Raw genomic sequence first — 21,182 nt, 5'->3', positions numbered from 1 at the left:
CTAGCTGCAGGCTCCTTTTATTCACAGCACATTTAGCTTCTTGCAGATGACATCACTTAGGGCTTTAGTCCTGTTGTGCCCAGCTGCGCGTCACGTCCACCTCTGCTATTTCATGTACTCGCCCACTTCTCGCCGCTGATGCCCCGCATCTAAGCTGATGCTGATGAGTACAGGCTCGCTATTAAATCTGAAAATGCTGCAGTCCTGCTGTGCTGCCCCTAAATACGCTTTGCAAGTGAGCTGTGGAAGAGCCCTTCCCTAGGAGGCTGTTCCTCTCCTCCCGGTGCTACTGTGGTTGAGATTTGGAGGAACTCAGCACTGGTTCCTCTTGTTCAGCCTTGAAGGGAGCAAGCTGGCTGGGGATGGAGTTTGCTCTTACAGGCTACAACTTTTCCTGAGATCAGAAGAACATCAGTGTTTGATCAGTGCCAAGCACCACATTTGGTGCCTCCTATGGCTTGGAGAGGAATGGAGCCAGACTTTTTTTTGAGCAGGGCTTTTGGGGTTGTGCTCTACAGTGTCCTCCTAATAAGAGTGGTAAAGATAGCCATGGGGTTGTTTGGGAGGGATAGGAGCCTCTGTCATGCTGTAGAAAAAGGTTTCAGATCCTCTTCATTCAGGAAGCAAGCCTGGAGCCGTGGGAGCCCCAAATCTGCGGTGAGTCATGACCTGCTGCTCTCCTCAAGGCTTTATCAACCCTTAAACTTCTTCAGAGCCCCACATTGTGGCCTTTGGGGAAACTGGCAGGGCTTTCCCAAGGGGATGCTTGGCTGTGGTGGGCTTATGGGCCCTGGGTGTCTCTAGCTACAGCTGGTCAAGCAGGAGCTGATGTTTGGCTGGGAGGTTCAGGGAGCGGTTTAGGGAGCGTGCTGGATGTCTCCAAGCCGGAGCTAAGGAGGAAATTTGCTTCCCAGCCCACAGAAAATATGGCAGTTTTGGAGAGGAGCAGCTGGGGGGATGCTTGGAGCATGATGTTGCCCTGTCTTGGTGCTTCTTGGTGGGGTGTGGTCATGTGGGGCTGATGCTGGGCTGGGGGGGCTTTTCCTCTGTCAGTGCACTTCCTGCAGCACCCTGCTAGCTCTGGATGGAGTGACCTGCAAAGTGTTCCCTCCCAGCCCAGTTCCTGGAGGACACGTCTGCTGCCCAAGACCCGTGGCATCCAGCTACTGCTTTTGTTTCAGTCCTTGTCTCTAGTGTGGTGATAAACCCCAGGGAGTTATGGAGGGCAGGTAAAACCACTGCTTGGGGAAGGTGGAGAATGTGATCTCAGTCATGTGCTCCTGGCAGGCTGGAAGTTTGTCTCTTCCCAGTTGTGCTGTATGGATATGCTGGCAACTGAGCTCACCTGGAAGAAGCAGCAGCTCTGTGGAGTGGGGAGAAGTGGGTGACAGCACCTGGCCCTGCTCAGAGCTCCCTTGCCCTGGAGGCTGGCAGCAGGGCAACAGGGACCCAGTAATCAGTGGGAAACGGCCTGGCAAAGACACACCAGAGCTCATTAATTCTGCACTTTCTTGGGGAGAGAGAGCTCAGGGATTGAGACCGTGCCTGGTGCTGTGGTTTGGGCAGCTTACGGCAGCTCCTGGCTGTCACAGGGCTGGGGACACTTGGCCAGGACCGTCTGTCCTCCCCCACTGTGGGGCTGGGGAGAGGATATTGCTGTGGGGGGACAGGAGTGCTGTGCAGTGCTGTCGCTCGCTGGCAAGAAGGCTATGGCTTGGCGGAGTACGGTGCCCCAGGACCTGGTCACCTCACTGAGATCATAGCCCTGGGAGCTGCCCCCATGGGAGGTGACCCAGCCAGGGGGACAGCAGGCAGGACCCAGCCAGGGCCCTGCATGCTCAGTGAGCTCCTCCGGGCACTCCTGCCTGTGTTGGTGGGCACCATCCCTTCCTGCCTCGAGGTGCCAGCCTGGTGCGCTGGATCCATCTGGTCTTGGTGCTGTAGGTGTCATGCACCTCCTGGGGACAGGGCAGGAAAAGCCACCTTGCAGTGAGCGTGGGCAGGCTGGCACAGCTGGAGGGTGGCTCCAGGCCGTGACCAGGCTGCAGGTGTCCAAGAGGTGATGTCTCAGCTGCTGGGTGTTTGCCTCCTTCCACCATCTGTGCCTGCGGTGCCCTCGCCTCTGGCAGGCAGTGCCAGGAGCTGATCACGGGCAGTAACCAGCTGGTTTTCTCCCTGCAGCAGCAGAGGCAGCCAGTGCTGGGACAGTGACGCTGATAGAGACACAGCACGTCCTGGAGCCAGGCGCAGGTGGCATGAGCTGGACCACAGAGGAGCAGACGCTGCCTGCCACTGTTCCCAGGCTGACCTCCCGCATCTCCCCTGCCAGCAGGGACAAAGCCATGGGGGCCCCAGAGGTCAGTAAGGGGCATGGGGGGGGGGGATGCGGCAGCACCGGGGTGGGGGGAAGGGGCTGTGCTTGACAGACATGATCCTGTATGGCAAGGAGGGCCAGCAGGGGAGGGAGTCACGTAATGATGCTCGTAGTAGAGCGGGTGCCAAGGGGCACCCATCCCTGAGGGGGTGTGGGTGCCTGGTGGCCCATGGTCTTCCCACCCCAAGCTGCTTACTAGGAAGCAGGGACAGCAATTCGGCTGCCCCCAAGAGCCATGGCTGGGAGGAGGGAATTACCTGCCCCTAAGCCTTTCTGTGGCTCCATCGCTGCCCCAGGATGGGGGGCTGTATCCGTGATTCCTGCCCCATTGCCACCATTGCCGTGAATTTGCGTGGCTCTTGCTGCCAGTGCTGGTGCACCAGCAGATGCCTGACTCTGCTCTGGTTCCCCCTTGTCTTGTCTCTGAGCACCCTTGTGTGGTGCTGGCACAGGACTGTGTGGCTTAGAGGTCTGTGGGCAGCCTGCACAGGTGGCACGTGCGGTCTGTCCAAGAGGGGCAATGCCATTAGTGGCCATGCAGCAATGATGCCACAGAGGCTCGCGAGACTGCCGCAGGCTTTACTTCTACATTCAGCACAGCATGGCCACCCCGTGTTCCCCCCTTCCCCATCACCACCACGGCTGGGGGCTGGCAGAGCCCCACCATCCCCAGTCCTCCAGTGTTATGCTTGGTACCAGGAGCTGCTGTGCCTGCAGGGACCTCAATGAGGCAGGCTGGTTTGAGGGTGCCCAGCCCCTGGCTCCGGTGGTCCTGGCAGCAGGATGGCTGGTGGGCACCTGCGGACATCACTGCGGCAGGTACTGCTTGGGGTCCCCGGGGAAGGGCAGGGCAGGTGCCTGGTTGAAGTGAGCCATGAGGAAGATGCCAATGGTGCCGCACACAAAGAGGGAGGCCATGATGAAGAAGCAGACACGATCGATCACCCGTCCCACCAGGATCCACTCTTCGCTCTCCTGCCAGTTGCACGAGGAGGGGGGTGAGGGCTGCCCCCCTGCCCCCCAGTTGGGTCCCCCTTTCCCCCCAGCCCTGACTCACGCTGCTGAAATCATTCTGCTCCCGTGTGGCATTGGCAATGTAGTTGCAGGCGTCCACGCAGGCGCGGATCTCGGGGCCTGTCTCCTCCAAGCTCTGGCAGAAGTCCTGGGCACTGCCGCTGTCCAGGCCACGTTCTGCAGGCAGCAGAGCTGGCTCAGCAGGCCACAGTGAGTGCCTGGCTGCCTGGCACATCTTCCAGCCTCACAGGGTGGTGCCAAACCCCCAGGGGCACTCACCAATCTTCTCCAACACCGTTTTCATCAGCCCATCTCTCTCTTTCTGCTTCTCAAAGAGCAGCTCGGTCCGGGCTTTCCAGAGCATGTACTCATCAGCTTTCACCATGAGCCCCAGGGAGCTGCGTCTCCGGGCAGCTTGCGGTGGCCCCGCTGTCTCCTCTGGCATGTGCATGCCCAGGTAGCGGGGCAGGAGGTGCAGGCACACCTGGGCACAGTGTCACCTGTGGGGACCTCACCCACACCACCACCACCCAGGGCACCCGATGGGTGTGACCGGGTCCCCTTGCGCTGCCTGGAGCATCCACGTGGGGTATCCTAGTGCCACCAGGACACTGGGTGTGTTGGCATCTGCTGTGCTCCCCAGTGTTCAGAGTGACTTGGCGGGGTTTGGTGGTCTCTTGGGGAAGTCTGGGGTCCCTCTTTGTGCCAGAGGACTTGCCCTCAGATGAAGGCATGCCCACCACCCCACCCCACAAGGGACGTGACCTTGGTCCCCAAATACCTACCCCATTCCCTATGTATAAGAGGTAGGGGGATGACGGCAGGTACCTGGCGCACTCTCTGGGACATGGAGTGAGTGTTGGGTGTCCTCAGTGAGATGTTGAGGACTATGACAGCATTCACCACAATCGCTACCGTCACCACCATGAGGAAGGTCAAGTACCTAGGGAGGGGGCACAAAGCCTCACGTGGGGCTGGTAGGTCACAAGCTATGGGCATGTGAGGTCCATCTCAGTGCCCTCCTGGGCTGGAAACTGAAGACCAGCAGTGGGACACAGGCACGTGGTAGCCCTGTACCAGCTCCACTGAGCTGGGGGTTATTTCTGTACCAGGGTCCTGTCCCTGCGCACTGGCTGCTACCAGAGTGCCGGAGGTCCTGCTGGCACAGTGTGACAACAGGGCAGGCACCCCTGTCCCCATGCATCACTTACTTCCCAATGAGAGGCACAGCCTGGGAGGTCTCGGGCACCTTCTGGGCAATGAGGAAGAGGAAGACGGTCTGGGCCAGGAGGACGTTGATGGAGACAGTGCATTTCTGCCCACCCGCTGCCAAGGAGGGGGGAAGGCAGAGGTTGGCACAGGGCAGTGGTGTGGGCATTGCCCTCCTTTGGCGAAAAGCCCCCACCCCAAAGCTGAACTGGCCAAGTTCTGCCATGAAGCTTTAACCATGGAGTACCTGGAAATTCACACACACACACCCTGCTAAATACCACAGGTGTGGGTGAGAGATGGCACTGATGGTTCCCAAGTACAGAGGGGACAATGAGCCTTTCCTTGCCTGTCACTGCCCCCACCTTGCACATCGCCATGCCCCCAGTGGGTATGGTACCAGTGCATACCTTTGGCAGGCAGAAAGTAGACCAGCACGGCCATGGCGGAGATGAGGACACAGGGCACAATGATGTTGATGATGTAGAAAAGCGGCTTGCGCTGGATGATGAGGTAGAAGATGACCTGCTGGTACTGGATGTCATCTGGGGTGAACTGCTCCGAATTGATGATCTTCCGAGCTGGGCGGTGCTTGATAGCCCATTCGCCATTCTCTGCCACACAGCGGTGCCACGTGAGTCCCACCGCGCTGCCAGGGGCACTGGGCTGCCAGCCCCCCAGCCCGGGGTGGGAGGAAGGGGAGTGCTGGTGATCAGCACGGGCCCCACAGGGCACACAGGCTGGGCATGGTGCAGGGAAAAGCACTAGAGCCACTGGAGAGGGAGATGAGCACTGTGAAGTGTTGCCTTGGCAAAATAACCCAAAAAACTGTTGGAGGGGGCAGCCAGGCACATATGGGGCACCTCAGGCCACTTGGGAACTCCCAAGGTGTTACACGTGGAGCTGGGGTCCCCCCATCTCCCTGCCCCCTGGGTGTCATGGGGGGAAGCTGAGCATGATCCTGGGTGACAGCACACTGTTTTCCGCTGCCATCTGCGGGAGCGATAGATTTTTTTTTCCTAGTCAAGATCGTAGCTCGGGCCGGTAATGAAAAAATAAATCTCACTGCCTGAAAAGCATTTTGTTCCTTCAATATGCAATTAAAATGTGATGGAAAACGTCATCGTTTGGCCGTGACAGCTACGTTCCCAGCATCAATCAAGCTCCCAGGAACGGTGCTCTCCAGGAGCAGCTGCCAGGCAGTGAGAGCCCTGAGCCGGGGGGGTTAGAAAAACAAATCTTTCTCACACTTCTGCTTCCACTAATAACTTAAGTGCCCATGTAACGGTGGGAGCTGCTAATAGCCCCTGCAGCTCTGCTTTTGGCAGCCACTGGTGTAGTGCCAGGCCTGTTGGGTGTCCCCTGTGGTGGGATGCTCTTGTGCCATGGGGGCAGCCATGGTGTTACCTGTGAAAGCCTCCGGGTCGATGAAGATCCACTCCACGGTCTGGCCTTCCTCCACTGTCAGCAGCAGGTTGATTTCATTGGCGCTGTATGTCTGGGACCTGGGGAGGGACAAGGGGGTGGCACAGGCTGGCAGCAGCAGGTTGGATGGGCAAAGAGTGCCAGTGTGGCACTGGGTGACGCTGGCCACCTCCAGCTCTGCTTTGGGGTGCTTGGCTTGGCCAAGGTGCCTCCTGCCACCAGCAGGGTGCCAGGGGACAGGTATGTGGCACTTGTCTGCCCAGGGGCTTGTTGCCCCAGGGCAGAGGCAGACATGCCATGCTAATCCTTTGTGTCCCAGGAGGACATGCCATGGTGCCTGTGCATGCCCAGCCAGTGCTCACTGGAAAACCATGGTGCAGTTCTGCCAGTCGAAGGGAAAATAGGTGACGTGGATGGAGCACACGCTGCGGTAGATGGCAGGGGGCAGCCAGTAGATGCTGCCATCGGGATACACCAGCACATTGGTGTAGAGGGTGATTTCGAACGTCCCGTCGATGCTGGGGAGAAAGGGTGGGCTTAGCTCCAAACCATGCCCAAGGGGCAGCTGCCACCCCCTGTGCAGAGATATGTCCCCGTTGCCCTGTCACATACTTGTTCTCCAGGACAATGTCAGGCAGCCAGACCATGGTGGAGGGCACGCGCAGCGTCTGGATGTTGTCATATTTCTCGGGGTCCCACCGCAGGCGATAATCAGACCATTGCTGGGGGAAGGGGGGAAGAGGGAGGGGTTACAGTGCTCCCTGAGGGAGGGGAGCTTGTCAGCTGCCTGTCCCGTGCTGCCCCCAAAATGGGCTCGGTTGGGAGCAGCCACAAAATGGTGTGCAGGTTACGGTGCCAGCCCTCCATGGGGTGCCACCCTGAGATGCAAACGTGGCTGGGGCCATCCTGCCTGGACATGAGGGGTCTCACCATCTCGATCCAGACATTGGTGGTGAGGGTCTCCTCCCGCTCGTTCTGGCAAGGAAGGAAGGGAAGAAGACTGCTTTAGTGCCCTGCCCACCTCTCCCTGCTGCCCCACGTGTGGGGGCAAATCCCATCCCACCTGGGGACTTGGAGGGGTTCTCACCAGGGAGATGAGGTTGGTGAGGGTGAGCTTTAGGGTGACATCAATGATCTGGTCCCCATGCAGGGCTGGACGCAGTTGCGGGTTGTAGTTGTTCATGAGGTCCTGGAGCAGCTTCTCCTCCTGGTTCCTGCAGCCCACACCTGGGGAGGGCACATGCCATGGGGGCACCCCAGGGTTGGGGTGGTGGGGCCACCAATGTCCCCGGGACCCGCTATTGGGGGAAGGGGGGGATGGGGGGGGGGGCGGGGCGGGGCATGGGGTGTGCATGGGGAGGGGATACCCACACATGTCATATACACTGTAGTATGTACATGCGGCTGTGCATGCCTGATGGCGTGTAGCAGTGTCCCAGCATGCAAGCAGAGGTGGGGGTGTTCCCCCCACATCCCCCACCCCAGGGACCTCCTAAGGGCAGGGCATGGGGACAGCGGGCTTCCAGTATGGGGACACCCTGGTGGGACGGTGCGCAGCACCGTACACCCATGGGTGACAAACCCCCAAGGGCAAAAGCAGGGAGTGCCTGGGCGCCCCCCCAGACCTCCCCCCGGGGCCAGCACCCCTTACCTGCCAGGGCACAGAGGGTGAGGAGGAGGCTGTGGCAGCGCATGGCGGTGCCGTGGGGCACAGGGGCTGGGGCTCCACTCGGCTGCCTGTGCGGTGGTGTCCTGGGCCTGGCGCCTGGTGGGGTGGAACAGCTGTCCCCTGCTACCGTCAGCTGTTCCCAACAGCCTCAGGGGCTGGGGAGGGACGGGTGACCACCCCCACGCACCCACCCACCCCCCCGCTGGCGGGATGGTGCCACTTTGCTGGGAAGCTCCTCTGGCATTTTGTGCCCGCAGGGTAGGGATTGGGTCTGGGGATAAAATGAGCTCCGTGCCTCTGTTTCCCCATCCCCCCCCCAGAGGGATGCATCTCCCTGCGCTGGAAGCCCGTGGGGAAGGGGTGTCCCCTGGCAAGCAGCCCCAGCAGTGCCCTGTGACCTCCACGTAGGGCAGGGAAGGAGCAGCCAAGTCCCACCACGCCAGCCGGGAGTGATGCCCACTTCGGGGCTCCAGGTCCTGCCAGGCTCTGTGCAGGGGGGTCAGTGGTGGAGGGGGTGAGATTCCTGGCTCAGCGGAGAGGATGACAGCTGTCCTGGGCCGCCGCTGCGGGGGGGATGTCAGCTGCGCCCCCTGAAACCGGAGCCCTGGCGTCCTGCTGCTGTGCTGGGCAAGGAGACACCCGTCTCGGCCCCCGGCGCAGCACTGTGGGAGGGGGTGTGCTGGGGGGGACACTCGTGGGTCTGACTAGGGGGGCCACGGGGATGGGGGGAGATGTGGGTACTAATGGCATCTCTGCCCACTGCAGTGGGCCTGCAGGGGATGGTGCCATTCTGGGGGGGGGGTCCGGCCCCTTCCGCAGCCCGTGCTGTCCTGAATGCCCAGCCCAGTGGGAGCAGCAGGGCTAGCACCACCGCATCCCCTCTGGAAAACACACCTTCCAGCTACGCCTGAGAACCGCTGTGCTCGGGACACCCAACAGCACCCATTCGGGTTGGGCACCATGCTCATGGGGGACACTGAGAGCAGCCACCAGCTCAGGACCCTGCAGCAAGAAGTACCCAGCTTTATTTTCCCAAGCCAAGGTAAGCGAGCAGGGGTCTGGCATATGGGACCCCCACACACACACACTGCACTAGATGAAGCGCTTGTTCTCCTCCCGGTAGTCATAGGGATCTCCAGCGAAGGGCAGTGGTGGTGGGTGGTTGTAGATGCCCATGAGGAAGATCCAGAGGGTGCCCACCACCAGCATGGGGGTGATAAGGAAGAGGCAGAGGCGGTCCAGAGTCCGGGCCACATGGTTCCAGTTGTCCTTCTCCTGGAGAGGGAGTGAGGATCCAGGCAGTGGGGAGCAGTGCGCACAGGGAGCCCCCCTGCCCCCCCATGCCCATGGCCCCTACCTCATTATAGCTGTTTTTCTCCCGCATGTACTTGACGATGAAGTTGGCATTGTCAATGACAGGTTTTATGTGCTCGTAGAGCTGCTCCTCGCCTGCGTCTGTGCCTGGTGGTGCCAAACCTGGGAGTGAGGGGGGCAGTGAGATGGGCTCCAAAAGGCCATCCCTGGAGACCACCGCTCCACCCCCCTTCCCTGTGTCCCTGTAGAGGGGCTGTGGCTCACGGGCAGGGGTGATGCGGCTGACCAGCCCATGCCGCTCCGACTGCTTCTCAAACATGAGCTCGCTGCGGGACTTGACGCTGAAGTACTCCTCTGCCTTGGCGATGTAGCCGGCTGAGCTGCAACGCCTGATGCACGGGGTGCCCGCTGGGCTCTCGGCCGGCTGTGACATGCCCAGCAGGTGGGGCAGGGTCTCCAGGAAGACCTGTGGCATAGGAGGTGGTGTCAGGTCCCTTGGCCACCTCCCTGTTGCAGTGGCACCTTGTCCCCACCTTCTGCCCCCGACTTGGGTGTGCAACCCCTTGGAGGGGTGCAGATGGGACACCCCGATGCAATGCTGGGGCTGTGATGTCCCATGGCCTCTGTGGGCCACAGTGCCACCCCAGTACTTACCAGTTCACCCAGCCCAGCACCCTGCTCACCTCTTTGACCCAGTCAGACATGATGTGGGTGCTAGGGGTGCGGAAATGGAAGTTGAGGACCACAACGCAGATCACCACCACAGCTGTCACCAGAAGCATGATAAAAAGCAGATACCTGTGGGGGGCACGGAGCTGGAGCTGGGGTTGCCACAGGGGCTGGGCACAGGCAGAGCAGCACTCTGGCACCACAGGGACCCTGTGATGTGCCCACTGCAACCAGCGGTGCCCAGGACTCACTTGCCGATGAGAGGGATGGCGTGGGAGGTGGCGGGCAGGCGCTGGGAGATGAGCAGGAGGAAGACAGACTGGGCCAGGAGCACTGAGATCACCAGGGTCATCTTCTCACCACCTGGTGAACAGGGGAGCTCAGGGCAAGACCTGCTCCAGGCCCCTCCCCAGTGCCCCCAATGCTGGGATTGCCCTTCCAGTGTCCCACCATGCAGTGCTCCGTATAGGGTTTCCCATTATGAGGGTATCCCGGGGTCCCACACAGGGTATCCTGTGCCCAAGCATGCCCCTGCCAGGGTGCCTGGCTGCGATGATGGTGTCCTACATGGGGATGTCCCAGTACTAGGATGTCCCCATGCTGGGCTTTGGGGTGTCCCCGTGTCCCAGGACCTGGTGCTGGTGTGGGACATGGAGGTGCCCCATGGGGTGACCCCGGTGCCTGGTGCAGGTGCCACAGGGCTCACTCACTGTCAGCAGGCAGGTAGAAGACGAGGATGGCCATGAAGGCAATGAGGATGCAGGGCGTGACGATGTTGATGACATAGAAAAGCGGCTTGCGCTTGATGATGAGGTAGAAGGTGATATCCTGGTGTTCGCTGCTCTCCGGAGGGTTGTCAGGGTGGATGTTCTTGCGGGCCGGGCGGTGGATGATTTCCCATTCCCCATTCTCTGCCAGGGCATGTGGTACAGCACATGGTGTGAGGGATACCTGCCATGTCCATCCTTGCCAGCCCCACCAACACTGGTCTCCCCATCCTGTATCTGGGTGGCTCCAGGCCTGATGGGATGGGTGCCAGGGTGCCAAAGCCCTGGGCACTCAGGTGTCTCCATGGCAGGCTGCACCAATGCCAGATGTCCCCCTGCCACAGGACATGGCAGAGAGCTCAAGCATTACCTGTGAAGCCTTCGGGATCGATGATGATCCACTCCACTGCGTAATCCCTGCCCGTCTTCGGGTCATTTTCTGTCTTCAAGTGCATGCTGATCTCCAGGGCATTGTACGCCAGCGAGCTGCCCCACGGCCAGGGGACACAGGCAGTGAGGGGCTGTACCTGCTGCTTGGTACCCACCCCCCACCCCACCCCCACCTCGAGCATGATGGACTTGGGCCACTGAGTCACCTGCAAACTGGCACCTTGCTGCACCCCAATAGCAAGGGAAGGTGCTGGCAGCAGCGGGCACCATGGGGGGCCAGGATGCCCACCCTGCTGCCCACCCCTGCCCTGCCCCAGCCACCCCCCTGGCACCTGAATTTGAGGGTGCAGTTCTGCCAGTCAAAGGGGAAGAAGTCAACATTGATGGGACAGGCGCTGCGGAAGATGGCAGGTGGCAGCCAGTAAACGTAGCCTGTGTCGTAGATGAGGACGTTGCAGTAGTAGGCAATCTCGAAGAGCCCATCATTGCTGTGTCGGAAGAGAGCCGAGGTGATGGCAGGGACAGAGGGAGCCCTGGGCATGCACCAGGCACAGCGTGGGGTGTTTAGGAGGGGAAACTGAGGCACGGCTCACTTGTTCTCTAGAACTATCTCAGGCAGCCACAACATGTCTGCTGGCAGGCGGAGCACCTCGATGTCCCCAAACTCAGACTTGTTCCACTGCAGGCGGTAATCAGTCCAGCCCTGGCAGGAGGGATTCCCAGGTCACCCCACCATCACACTGAGCCCCCCCCCCCCCCCCCGCTGCCTGTGCCTCAGGGCACAACTGACACCATGATGCCTGTCCCTACTCACGTGCTCGAGCCATAAGTTGGTGGTGAGAGTCTCGTCCACTTCTTTCTGCAAGGACAGTGTGGGGCAGTGAGATGCCAGGGCTATGCCCAGCAGCTAGCCCCCCCAGCCCAGGCCCCCCAGCCCTCACCAGCCAGGGTTTGGGGCAGCAGCCTTAGGGCTGCCCTGACCTAGCCAGCCCTGGGGCTGAGGCATGGCCGGGGGGCACCTCACGGTGGGCACTGCCTGCTGGGGCTCACCAGAGAGATGAGGTTGGAGAGGGTGAGGGCCAGGTAGACGTCCACAACCTGGTCAGTGGAGACAACGGGGCGCACCTCCTTGTTGTAGCCATTCTCCTCGAAGAGGTAGTGGATGAGCCGCTCCTCCTGGTTCACACAGAGCCCGCCTGGGGGTGGGGGGTCAGGCAAACCATAGGGGGTTGGGGGGGGTTACTAGGCCCAGCGACACCCCACAGGGATGCTTGACTAGGGCAGGGTGGTATAAGGATGGAGGGGACAGAAGCAGGTCAGGACACTGCATGTCTGTGCTGCACAGGGGTGTGGACACGGGACATGCAGGAATGACAGATGTGCCCAGGCACATGGGCACACATGGGCATGGGACAAGGACATGGACACAGAGGGACACACAGACACAGAACCAGCACACACAGGGACACACAAGCACAAGACACTGGGGAACAGACACAGTGGCACTGTGCACGTAGGTGGATGCACACGCAGAGGCACACATGGACAGATGGACACGAAGCTAGTATATGCAGGGACATATGTCATAGATGCAGTGTCACTCTGCACACAGACACAGTGATACTGTTCACCGACAGACAGACAGACACACAGCCCGGGCAGGGACATGGCTCCAGGTGGCACAGTCAGGACAGAAGCACAGGGGCTGCTCAGTCATGGGAGTTTGCCAGGCAATACCCAAAACGCAGCCCTGGGGACACTTGCACCCAGCTTGGACCCTGCCACCATCACCCCCCACAGACCCCATCGAGGGAGCCCAACCCCCTCCCTCCCAGTAACAGGGCAGCCCCGACCCCAGGATCCTGCTCACCCGACAGCACCAGTGCCCCGAGCAGGGCCAGCCGTGCTGGCAGGTCCCCCATGCAGCGCCTGCGGTGCCCTCACGCCGTGCCAGGCCCTGGCTGCCTCCCCGCCTGGCCTGGCCGAGCGGATGTCCGGCTGCCGGTGGAGCGGGAGATGGATGGTGCCAGGTGCCGAGGGGGAAGGGTACCGGCACTGGATACCCGCTCCCACCCCGCTCTTCCGGCACTCCAGCGCCCAGAGAAGGGGAGACAGGCAGGCACAGCTGGCCCTGCCGGCCCCATGGGTGCCAGCCCATCACCCTGCGCCTGGGCACCCCAGCATGGGCATTGCTGGGTGTGGGGAGGAGCGGTGCCTTCCACTGCTCAGCAGCCTCAGCGATGCTGCTCAGGGTGGGCAGGGTCCCCACAAGCAGGAGGGGTTGGTACCCACCGATGCTCGAGCGCATGGATGGCACCACCCTGGCACTTGCCACTGGCCCAGGGCACGCTCAGCCCCTACGCCAGCAGGAGGTTTCATGTGGGTCCCTGATGGGGCAGCAGCAGGGGTGGGCACTGATGCTGTGCTGTGGGTGCTGTGGGGGCAGGATGGGTGTCTGGCCCCTGGGGAGGGGGCTGAGGAGTCTGTGCCGGGCTGGACACAGCACCAGTGCCAGGGCCAGGAGCAGAGGCTGAGGGCATTGCTTCAGGGTACGGGGAGGGACAGGATGGGGGATGTAATCCGATGTCACATCCTCCATGGGAAGTCCCCTCACCAGCACTGTGTGGCACGGGCACTCACTTCACACTCACTGGCTACTGGAAAATAGAGCCCTTTATTGAAAAATAAACCTTTCTCTGTACAAATAAATAACAGCCCAGGTGTCTCTGGGGAAATGGGGCTGGGGTGGGCTTGCCAACGTGAGGGTCCCAGGGGAGAGGGGGGCCATGTTCCCTAGCTGAGACGCTCCAGGTGCCCCGTGGTGCCCCATTGCCCCTGGGAGGTCAGGCAGTGCTGGTGGGAAGAGGGAAACTGAGGCTTGATAGAGGACAAAATGGTGGAAGAGCCTGAACTGGGGATGGGGGTTGTGTTTGAAGGACACGAGAGACCCCTGCCCCAGCACCCCATCCCCGTGCTGGCACGGTGTCCCAGGAGCACCATTAGGTTTTCAGTGCCTCGAGTGCCAGAGCAACGAGTCCAGGCATGCTGCGGGCCAGCGAATCGCTCTCCAGCCCCACAAGGCCAGCAAAGGCTGTGGGGCGACCCCCCACCATGGCCCGCACCTGCGCCCGGTAAAGTCCCTTGGCATTTTTGGAGCCCAAGTCCACCAGGATCTGCAGGGAGACAACACCACCGTGAGTCCTAGGGGAGCCAGAAGCACAGCGGGATGGTGATGGGCTGGGGGGTGGCACTGCCTGGCTGCCAGGGTGGGAGCTCGGAGTAGCTGGACAGGGTGCTCACCTCCTGGAAGGTCATGGCCAGGTCCGGCTCAGGCACCCGCAGCACCCAGGCGTACAGCTCCCGCACCTCACCCACCCGCACCGCTGACTCGTTGAGGCCAGGGCAGGCTGCAACCCCGGGGATGGGCAGGGGAGAGATGGAGGGGGGACATCAGAGAGGAATTGAGGGGGCACCGTGTTGCTGCCCACCCCAGGGAGGAGCACTCATGCTCTGGGGATGTCAGGGGAACAGGGGCAGAGAGGGTGCCTTTGGAGGGGGGCATGGCCAAGGGCTGGCTCACCAACATGGGACAACCAGCCCTGGAACTGGGGTGCAAAGCTGAGGCATGGTTTGCCACCATACCCATGGTGGCGCGCGGCATCCTGCAGTGGCCAGGGCTGCTGGGCACTTACCTCTGCCCATGCTTGCCTCCTCCTCCTCCTTCTCCTCCTCCTCCATCCCCGGCAACTCCATGGGCACCAGCTCACGTTTCTCCCTCGGCGCGGACCCTGTCACCAAGAGAGGTGTGAAAACCCCGGTGGGGACATGGCTAGCGGACACTGCCCGGGCACAGAGCCTGGTGGATGGATATCCCGCTGTCCCGTCAGCCCCAGCCCCACACAGGCTCCCAGGGCTCACGGCTCTGCGCGAGGGTCCCTGCCAGCTCTCCAGGTGCCCAGCGTGGCTCTGTGGCTTCGAGGGGAGTGCTGAGGTCCAGCTCTGCCCGCAGCTGGGCAAGGAAGGCTCGTCCCTGTCCCACCAGCTCCTCCACCAACTCCTCACCCTGCTGAAGGGAAGGGTGGGACAGGGTGGGTGGTGGGGCACCCACAGGGCACCTGTGGGCACAGCCAGGTGCACAGTGGCAGAATGCAGGGCACGGCTGGGCTGGTGTCAGATGGGGACACGCGACTGCTTTATGGCTGTGTTGGGTTGGATTCTAAGCTGTGGGGTCAGACCCATGGCTGGCTCTGCCATGGTTGGACTGGGAGCACTGGTTTCAGCTGGAAAGGATGAGATGGCCTCTCTGTGGTGGCAGAGTGGGAGATACCACATTCGTGGCTGCACCGGGGACGATGGACCCAAGGGATGTCAGGAGGGGACACAGGGCAAGTGATGGGGCCTTGGTCCCTGGTGGCACCTTCACCAGAGGGTTAGGGACTCCCCCCAGCCTGTCCCTCCCCACATACCTGCAGGAAGAGCCACGTCTCCTCGGGGAGCTGCCCCCCGTCCAAAGTGGGTGCCAGGGGGCTGCCCCCCGCCATGGCCCTCAGCACCTCCACCCAGTCCTGCAACCGGGGCCCCACAGCCCCGAAGAGCCCTGCAAAGGGGGGTGGCCGCCCAGCCCCCCGCCTGCAAGCATAGTGGGGCGAGCTCAGGCAGGCGCCCGGTGGCACCCATCCCCAGGGCAATGCCACCCCATGTACCCCCAGCGGGGCCTGGGTGGCCCTGGGCACCCTAGGGGTCATGCCCACCTCCCTCCAGGTGTGCCCTGATTGCAGGAAGAGTAGGACCCCAATGCTACAGGCTGTCCCCAAAAAGCCATGTCTGCCCACAGGCATCTTGCCTGCTTCCCCAAACCCTGTAGCCCCTCTTGTCCTGTGGCCCACCATGCCTCACCTGGTGGGTGGTCTTCGAGGTCCCTCTGCTGTGGGGCTGGGCTGGCCTCCTGCCACCGCTGAACCTGTGGGGACAAGAAGGGGACAGGAGGGACAAGGGGCAGGGGTCCCAAGCCAGGGCAAGCTGCTGAAGCTCCGGCCACTGGTAGAGGGGGGACTAATGGGACCCCAAGCAGGCACAGGGTGGCCCAGCCCGGGAGGGTACCTGGGGCTTCCCTGCGGACACGGTGGGGAAAGAGATGCCCGTAGATCTTGCCCAGGAGCTGGGGCAGGGTGCGGGTGAGGAAGGAGAAGTCAAACTGGTTGCGGATGAAGTCCCCAGCCCGGCGCAGGAGATCCACCAGGGTCTGGGCGTAGGAGTGCAGCTCTGTGGGCACAGCGGGATAGCCATGGCCCTGACACCATGCTGGCCCCATGCTGCCAGAAGCGGGGTCCCTCCTCACACCCTGGCCCCAGCACAGCCCCTTGGCTCACCGCATCGTTTCGTCCTGGCACGGCAGGTCTCCTCAGCCAGGCGGGCACAGGCAGCCCGGCCCTGGGGGGCCCGGCAGGACCCGGTGTAGAAGGTGCAGAGGCGGGCGCGCTCGGGGGGCTGCCGCTCGGGGGGCAGCTGGGCCAGGGCCAGCAGGTCAAAGCAGCTCGGTTCCCGGCTGCCAGGGGCGGCTGTGAGGGCACCGGGGCTGCCATGAGGTGCTGAATCCTGCCCCCCAGGGCGATGTATCCCCACAGCACCCTGGGCATCTCTGTCCCGTCCCCCCGGCATGGCCAGTGGCACTCACGGTCCATCTGGAGGCTGAGCCAGTCTGTGAAGGCAGTGACGCGGGTGTAGACGCCCGGTTTGCCTTGCTCACCGCAGCCGTCGCCCCACGAGGTGATACCGTAGAGAACGAAGCGGTGCGAGGAGGGGTCCTGGCACGCCAGCGGGCCCCCCGAGTCACCCTGAGGGGGGGATGCCTGCGCATTGGTCTGGGCCAGGACCCCAACAGCACTGCCAGGCTGTGCTGGGCTGCGGTGCGTGCCCAACACTGTGTGCCGCAAGGGATTTATCAGCTGGGGGGCTGGCAGCCCCCAGCCCCGGGTGTTACCTGGCAGGAGTCAATGCCCCCAGACAAGTACCCAGCACAAAACATGGCGTTGGTGAGCAGGTCCCTGCCCAGGGCTCCCCGGCACGTCTCCTGGCTGAGCAGGGGCACCCGTGCCTCCATCACCACGTCGGCCGCCGGCCCCTCTGCCAGGCAAGGTACCCATTATGGGGTCCCCCATGCCCGGACACCCCCCTCTTTTTTGCACCCTCCCTGCCCTGGCTTAGTGGATTGGCACTGGGCACTGGAGAGGGCACCAAAGGGGATGCCCCACAGACCCTGCAGGTGTTGGGGTGTCACCTACCTTCGTAGAGGGAGCCCCAGCCCGCGATGTAACAGGCGGTGCCAGGGCTGGGTTCTGCAGGGCCGCTGGGAAGGCACACGGGGCTGATGGTGGGCGATGGGACCAGTGGCACTGCCAGCTCCAGCAGCGCCAGGTCCCCGTGAAATGTCTTGGGGTTAAACTGGAAGGAGATGGGGGGAGTCAGTGGGGGGCCCTGGGGCATGCCCAGAGAGGTCAGGGGGGTGCCCACCTCCACTGACCTTGGGGTGAGGCAGGATGCGCCGGATGGGCACTGCCCGCTCGCCCACGCCTGGCTTGCCAAGCTCGTAGTTGCCTGCCACCACCGTCCACGCCAACTCGTTCTGGTTCCTGGCAGAGTGTGGGACAGATAGTTACAGGAGTGACAGGGGTGCCACCCCATGCCACCCTCTGCAGGGACATCATCCCTATGTTGCCATGCCCCTCGCCATACCCGGCAAAGCAGTGGGCTGCGGTGAGGACCCAGGAGTGTCCCACCAGCACCCCTCCACACATCAGCTCCCCATGGAGCCGCACTGACACCAGCCAGGGCCAGGCCCCCCGTGGGGCCACGCTGCCACCCATGATCCGTCCTCGGGGGGCCGTAGCGTTGGCTTGGGGGCCCACACGGTGCCCGCAGCTCCCTGGGGGACAAAGCCAGGGTAAGGGGGGGTGTCCTGCAGACCTGCTGCTGGGGCACCCCCTCGTCCGGGTGGGCACGGGGTGACCACTCATGGTGGTGCCAGGATGGCCGTGGTGGCGGAGGGGTTGGCGGGTGGCCCCCGGGGGGGTCATGCCACGCCAGGCGCGCTGTCAAGCCTCATTGTGCTCACGGAGGCGAGCGGGCGGCGGGCCGGGGGCACCCCGCGGCACGGCAGCTGCCGACGCTAACCTCTGCCCCTTGGCCCAGCAGGCAGCCGGGGGGCCAGGGGCACCCGCCGGTGTGTGTGTGTTGGAGGGGGGTGGTGGGCACCGTGGGGCTGCCCTGGCTCACCTGGCATCGCCACCTCTGCTGCTGCGACAGGGCCCGAGGCTGTGGCTGCCACTCCTGCGGGGACAGATTGTCACAGCATGTGGGGACACCCCTCCCAATGTCACCACAGTGTCCCTCCTGTCCCCAATTCCCCTGGTTGCTCTCAGTGCCCCCCAGACCCCCATCATCCCAAAAAAAGCACCCTCGTACTGCCCTAGGAGTGCTCGTCAGCCCCAGTGACTCAGTGTCCCCAAACTCTCTGCCACCCCGCCTTGTCCTGTTCCACCATACCCCCCTCTCCCACCCCAGATTCTCCATCACCCCTCAGTGCCCTGTCCCCCCCAATCCACTCATCGCTCCCAGTGCCTCCATCCCCCAGCTCTCAACCTCTCACCCCAGATCCCTCCCTCCCTGCCAATCTCCCATCCCACCAGATTCCCCATCACCCTACCATACCTCCACCTCCTCAGCCTCCCTACCCCACCACAGCACCTCCTGTCACCCCCAGTGCCCCATATCCCCACACACAATCCCAGGCATCCCTGGGGGTGCCCCATTTGTTATTGTGGGGTCTCTCCTCTCTGGGAGGATCCATGGGTGATGCGGGTGCCCACTCACGGCACTCCTGGAGGCGGTGGCGGCAGAGCTGGGCACTGAGCTGGGTGCAGGCATGCTGGGCCCCCTCGGGTGGGCACAGGCGCTGGTAGGGGGCACAAGCCTGGCTCAGTGCCCAGTTGCGCTGAGGCAGCTCAGGCAGCACCTGGGCATCCAGCAGGACCTGGCAGCTGGGGGGCACAGTGAGGGGCACGGCTGGTGCTGCAAGGACAAGCAGGGCTGTGGGCATCCCACTGTGTCCTCCCTGCCCACCTCTGCCCAGGCCAGTCCAGGCTCTGCTTTGGGGCAGATGGGAAGGGGACATGATGGGGCTGCTCTGTTGGCATGTTTTAGTAGGGTCTCCTGAGTGCTGGGACGTTTTTGAGTGGATATCTGGGAAGGAGACAAGGGATTGGGCATTGCTTTGGGTAAGGCTCCAGGTGATGTTTGGGTAGGATCTAGAGAAGATGGGGAACTGCTTGGGTAGGGTCTCTGGGTGGTGGTTTTGTAGTCTCTAGCAGTCAGGGATATGTTTTGGGAATCTGGCCACTGTTTTGGCAAAGCCTATAAGGGAGGGGGTACCGTCTGGGTAGGGTGTTGGGGTGTCATTTTGGTAGGGTTTGTAGGGGATGAGGTGGTGCTTTGGTAGGGACCCAAAGAAATATTTGGGTAGGATCTCCAGGCATGGGTCTGTGTTAGGGTAGGGTCTCCTGGCCATGGGGTGGTATTTGGACAGGGACCCCTGGCAGCATTTAGATAGGGACGCTGGGCAGTGTTTGGGTAGGGACTGGGCCTGTTTGGGCAGGGTCTCCTGGGGATGGGGCAGTGGGGGCCATGGGGCCATGACTCACATGGGCAGCGACGGGTGAGGTTGGTGCAGGGGGGGAAGAGGCAGGGGGCACAGAGCCCACAGGCGCCCCGCTGCTGCTGCTGCTCGGCCAGCGCCCGCTCCAGTGCCAGCAGCGCGCTCCTCAGCGCCGCCTCCAGCACCAGCGTCCCCCGGCTGGACAGTGCTGCCAGGCACATGCAGGGTGCTCAGACCCCCGGCGCCCCCACCATTGCCCCCCACAGTGGCCACAGAGTGCCCCCAGCCCGGCCGGTGCCCGCGCCCCCATATCTCCATGGTAAGTGTCAGGCTGGGCAAGGCCTGTCACCTGCTGGCATCGCCTAGGGTGACAGGCACGAGGCTCACCTCCCTGCTGGGGCTGGTACATGGGCACATGATGTGGGGAGGGTGCCTGCCCAGGTCTGTGTGTGCCCGTTGTATGTGGAGACCCTGTGAGAACATGTGCTTGCAGCAGGGTATGAGCCCGGACAGGTGTGCCCGTGTGTGCCGGTGTGCATCTACTTCTGTGCACACCTGTGCCCGTACCGTGGGTGCACACTTGTGCGGGCCAGGATCTCTGTGCCTGTGTCTACATGTCGCTGCATGTGCTCATGTGTGTGCAGTCCTGTGCGTGTCCTGTATGTGCATCCCCACATGTGCCTGTACCTGTGGCCACCTGCACCCACCCATAGCCACCCTGCTGTGGGCCGTGCCCTGGCAGAGGGTCCCTCGGGTCTGGCACAGGTGCCTGGGCAGGAGGGAGAACTGATGGCCATGGGCCATGACCCACACCACTCCCTGCAACCCCTGTGTCCCCTAGTGCTGTGGGAAGCACTTGGCACCCAGTCCAGGCACTGCAGGCATGTCCCGTGGGCTGGGGTCTTTGCCAGGGACCCAGGCATCTTGCTTGTGCTTCCCCCCCTTACTGAGAGTGAACCCAAGAGTCCCAGCTTCTACAGCTGCCCCAGCCCAACCCTCCCACAAAGATGCCCCCACCCCTGTGCCCCACTGACCTTGCAGGACGCTGGCTGGCATGGGGTACAGCCCCTGGCCCAGGGGGGCCCCCCCCACCAGCTGCAGCAGCAGCAGCAGCACGGGGGGGACCAGGCGGGCCCCGAGAAGAGCTCCCTGCATCCTCTTCCCTCCTCTCTCCATCCTTGGGTGGGCAAAGGGGGGCAGGTGGGGGGAGCCCCCGAAATGCCCGAGGCGGGCGAGGAGGGATGGATATATACGGTGCCCCCTGGGCGGTGGGAGGAGAGAGGGGCCGGGGGAGCACAAACAGGCGAGTTCATTAATGTCGCGCCAAGATGCCAGCTCGGGGCGGGGGGCGCGGGGGGGGGCGCAGCCGGGGCCTCAATGCCGCCTTTGTTCGACGGGGCCTCCGGGCGGGCAGCATCAGACGGGCGCTGCGCTCCGGCGCTGCCCGCGGCCCTTGATCATTTTCACGCCAAGCCCCGGCCGCGCCACCGTCCCTCCCGCGGGCCCCGGGCGGGGGGAGCGGGGGGGGGACAGCGGGCGGGTGGGAACGCACCGGCGGCTGCGGGGCGCGGGGGGCCCGGACTGGGCGTGGGAGACCCGCCGGGGGCTTCAAAGGCGGGCAGCGGGACGGGGTGGACATCGCCCGGAGGGGGGGTGGTTGGCGGGGGTCTGGGGAGGGGAGCATGGGACGGGGGGGTCCCT

The 21,182-nt window shown here is 62.9% G+C and overlaps 3 protein-coding genes across 6 annotated transcripts; all 3 read right to left on the bottom strand.

Annotated features, from left to right (window-relative positions):
• Positions 1–2,429: 2,429 nt before the first annotated feature.
• CHRNG (cholinergic receptor nicotinic gamma subunit) lies at positions 2,430–8,637 on the bottom strand. Its single transcript, XM_037407291.1, is given in 14 exon segments — positions 2,430–3,349; positions 3,432–3,565; positions 3,668–3,872; positions 4,217–4,331; positions 4,600–4,714; positions 5,008–5,211; positions 6,005–6,102; positions 6,385–6,540; positions 6,635–6,744; positions 6,953–6,997; positions 7,110–7,249; positions 7,674–7,731; positions 7,733–7,962; positions 8,634–8,637. Coding segments are annotated over 14 exon segments (1,782 nt in total). The 3' UTR covers positions 2,430–3,181.
• Positions 8,638–8,645: 8 nt separating this feature from the next.
• Positions 8,646–12,753, bottom strand: CHRND (cholinergic receptor nicotinic delta subunit). The gene is given in 13 exon segments (XM_037407287.1): positions 8,646–8,966; positions 9,049–9,167; positions 9,270–9,471; positions 9,689–9,803; positions 9,926–10,037; positions 10,385–10,585; positions 10,812–10,927; positions 11,164–11,319; positions 11,425–11,534; positions 11,646–11,690; positions 11,882–12,061; positions 12,063–12,392; positions 12,685–12,753. Coding segments are annotated over 13 exon segments (1,938 nt in total). The 3' UTR covers positions 8,646–8,783.
• On the bottom strand, positions 12,693–20,714 carry PRSS56 (serine protease 56). Of its 4 annotated transcripts, none has more exons than XM_037407601.1 (17): positions 20,516–20,714; positions 19,528–19,689; positions 18,701–18,898; positions 18,104–18,157; positions 17,564–17,753; positions 17,352–17,460; positions 17,113–17,272; positions 16,812–16,954; positions 16,506–16,665; positions 16,201–16,389; positions 15,932–16,093; positions 15,728–15,791; positions 15,298–15,460; positions 14,750–14,894; positions 14,524–14,619; positions 14,132–14,238; positions 12,693–14,004 (listed from the first exon to the last, which is right to left on the bottom strand). In XM_037407601.1, exons 1-17 carry the CDS (start codon positions 20,655–20,657, stop codon positions 13,831–13,833), a joined length of 2,418 nt encoding a protein of 805 aa, XP_037263498.1. In that variant the 5' UTR covers positions 20,658–20,714; the 3' UTR covers positions 12,693–13,830. The 4 variants fall into 4 exon arrangements, with proteins under 4 accessions (XP_037263498.1, XP_037263497.1, XP_037263501.1 ...); XM_037407600.1 differs by having other exon boundaries at positions 12,694–14,004; positions 14,750–14,897; XM_037407602.1 differs by lacking the exon at positions 15,298–15,460 and having other exon boundaries at positions 13,887–14,004.
• Between the last annotated feature and the right edge of the window lie 468 nt (positions 20,715–21,182).

The sequence above is a fragment of the Falco rusticolus genome, chromosome 13 (genome assembly GCF_015220075.1).
Source record: "Falco rusticolus isolate bFalRus1 chromosome 13, bFalRus1.pri, whole genome shotgun sequence".
In the NCBI taxonomy this organism is placed as follows: Eukaryota; Metazoa; Chordata; class Aves; order Falconiformes; family Falconidae; genus Falco; species Falco rusticolus.
This window is presented reverse-complemented; position numbering and strand designations above follow the sequence as displayed.

Coding starts and splice junctions, on each gene's coding strand:
- PRSS56 (XM_037407600.1), bottom strand. CDS start 20,657: ATGGAGAGAGGAGGGAAGAGGATGCAGGGAGCTCTTCTCGGGGCCCGC. Junction 16,955..17,112: donor CTGGGGCTCCCTCTACGAAG/GTAGGTGACACC, acceptor CTTGCCTGGCAG/AGGGGCCGGCGGCCGACGTG. Junction 14,239..14,523: donor GGAGGCAAGCATGGGCAGAG/GTAAGTGCCCAG, acceptor CCGGGGTTGCAG/CCTGCCCTGGCCTCAACGAG.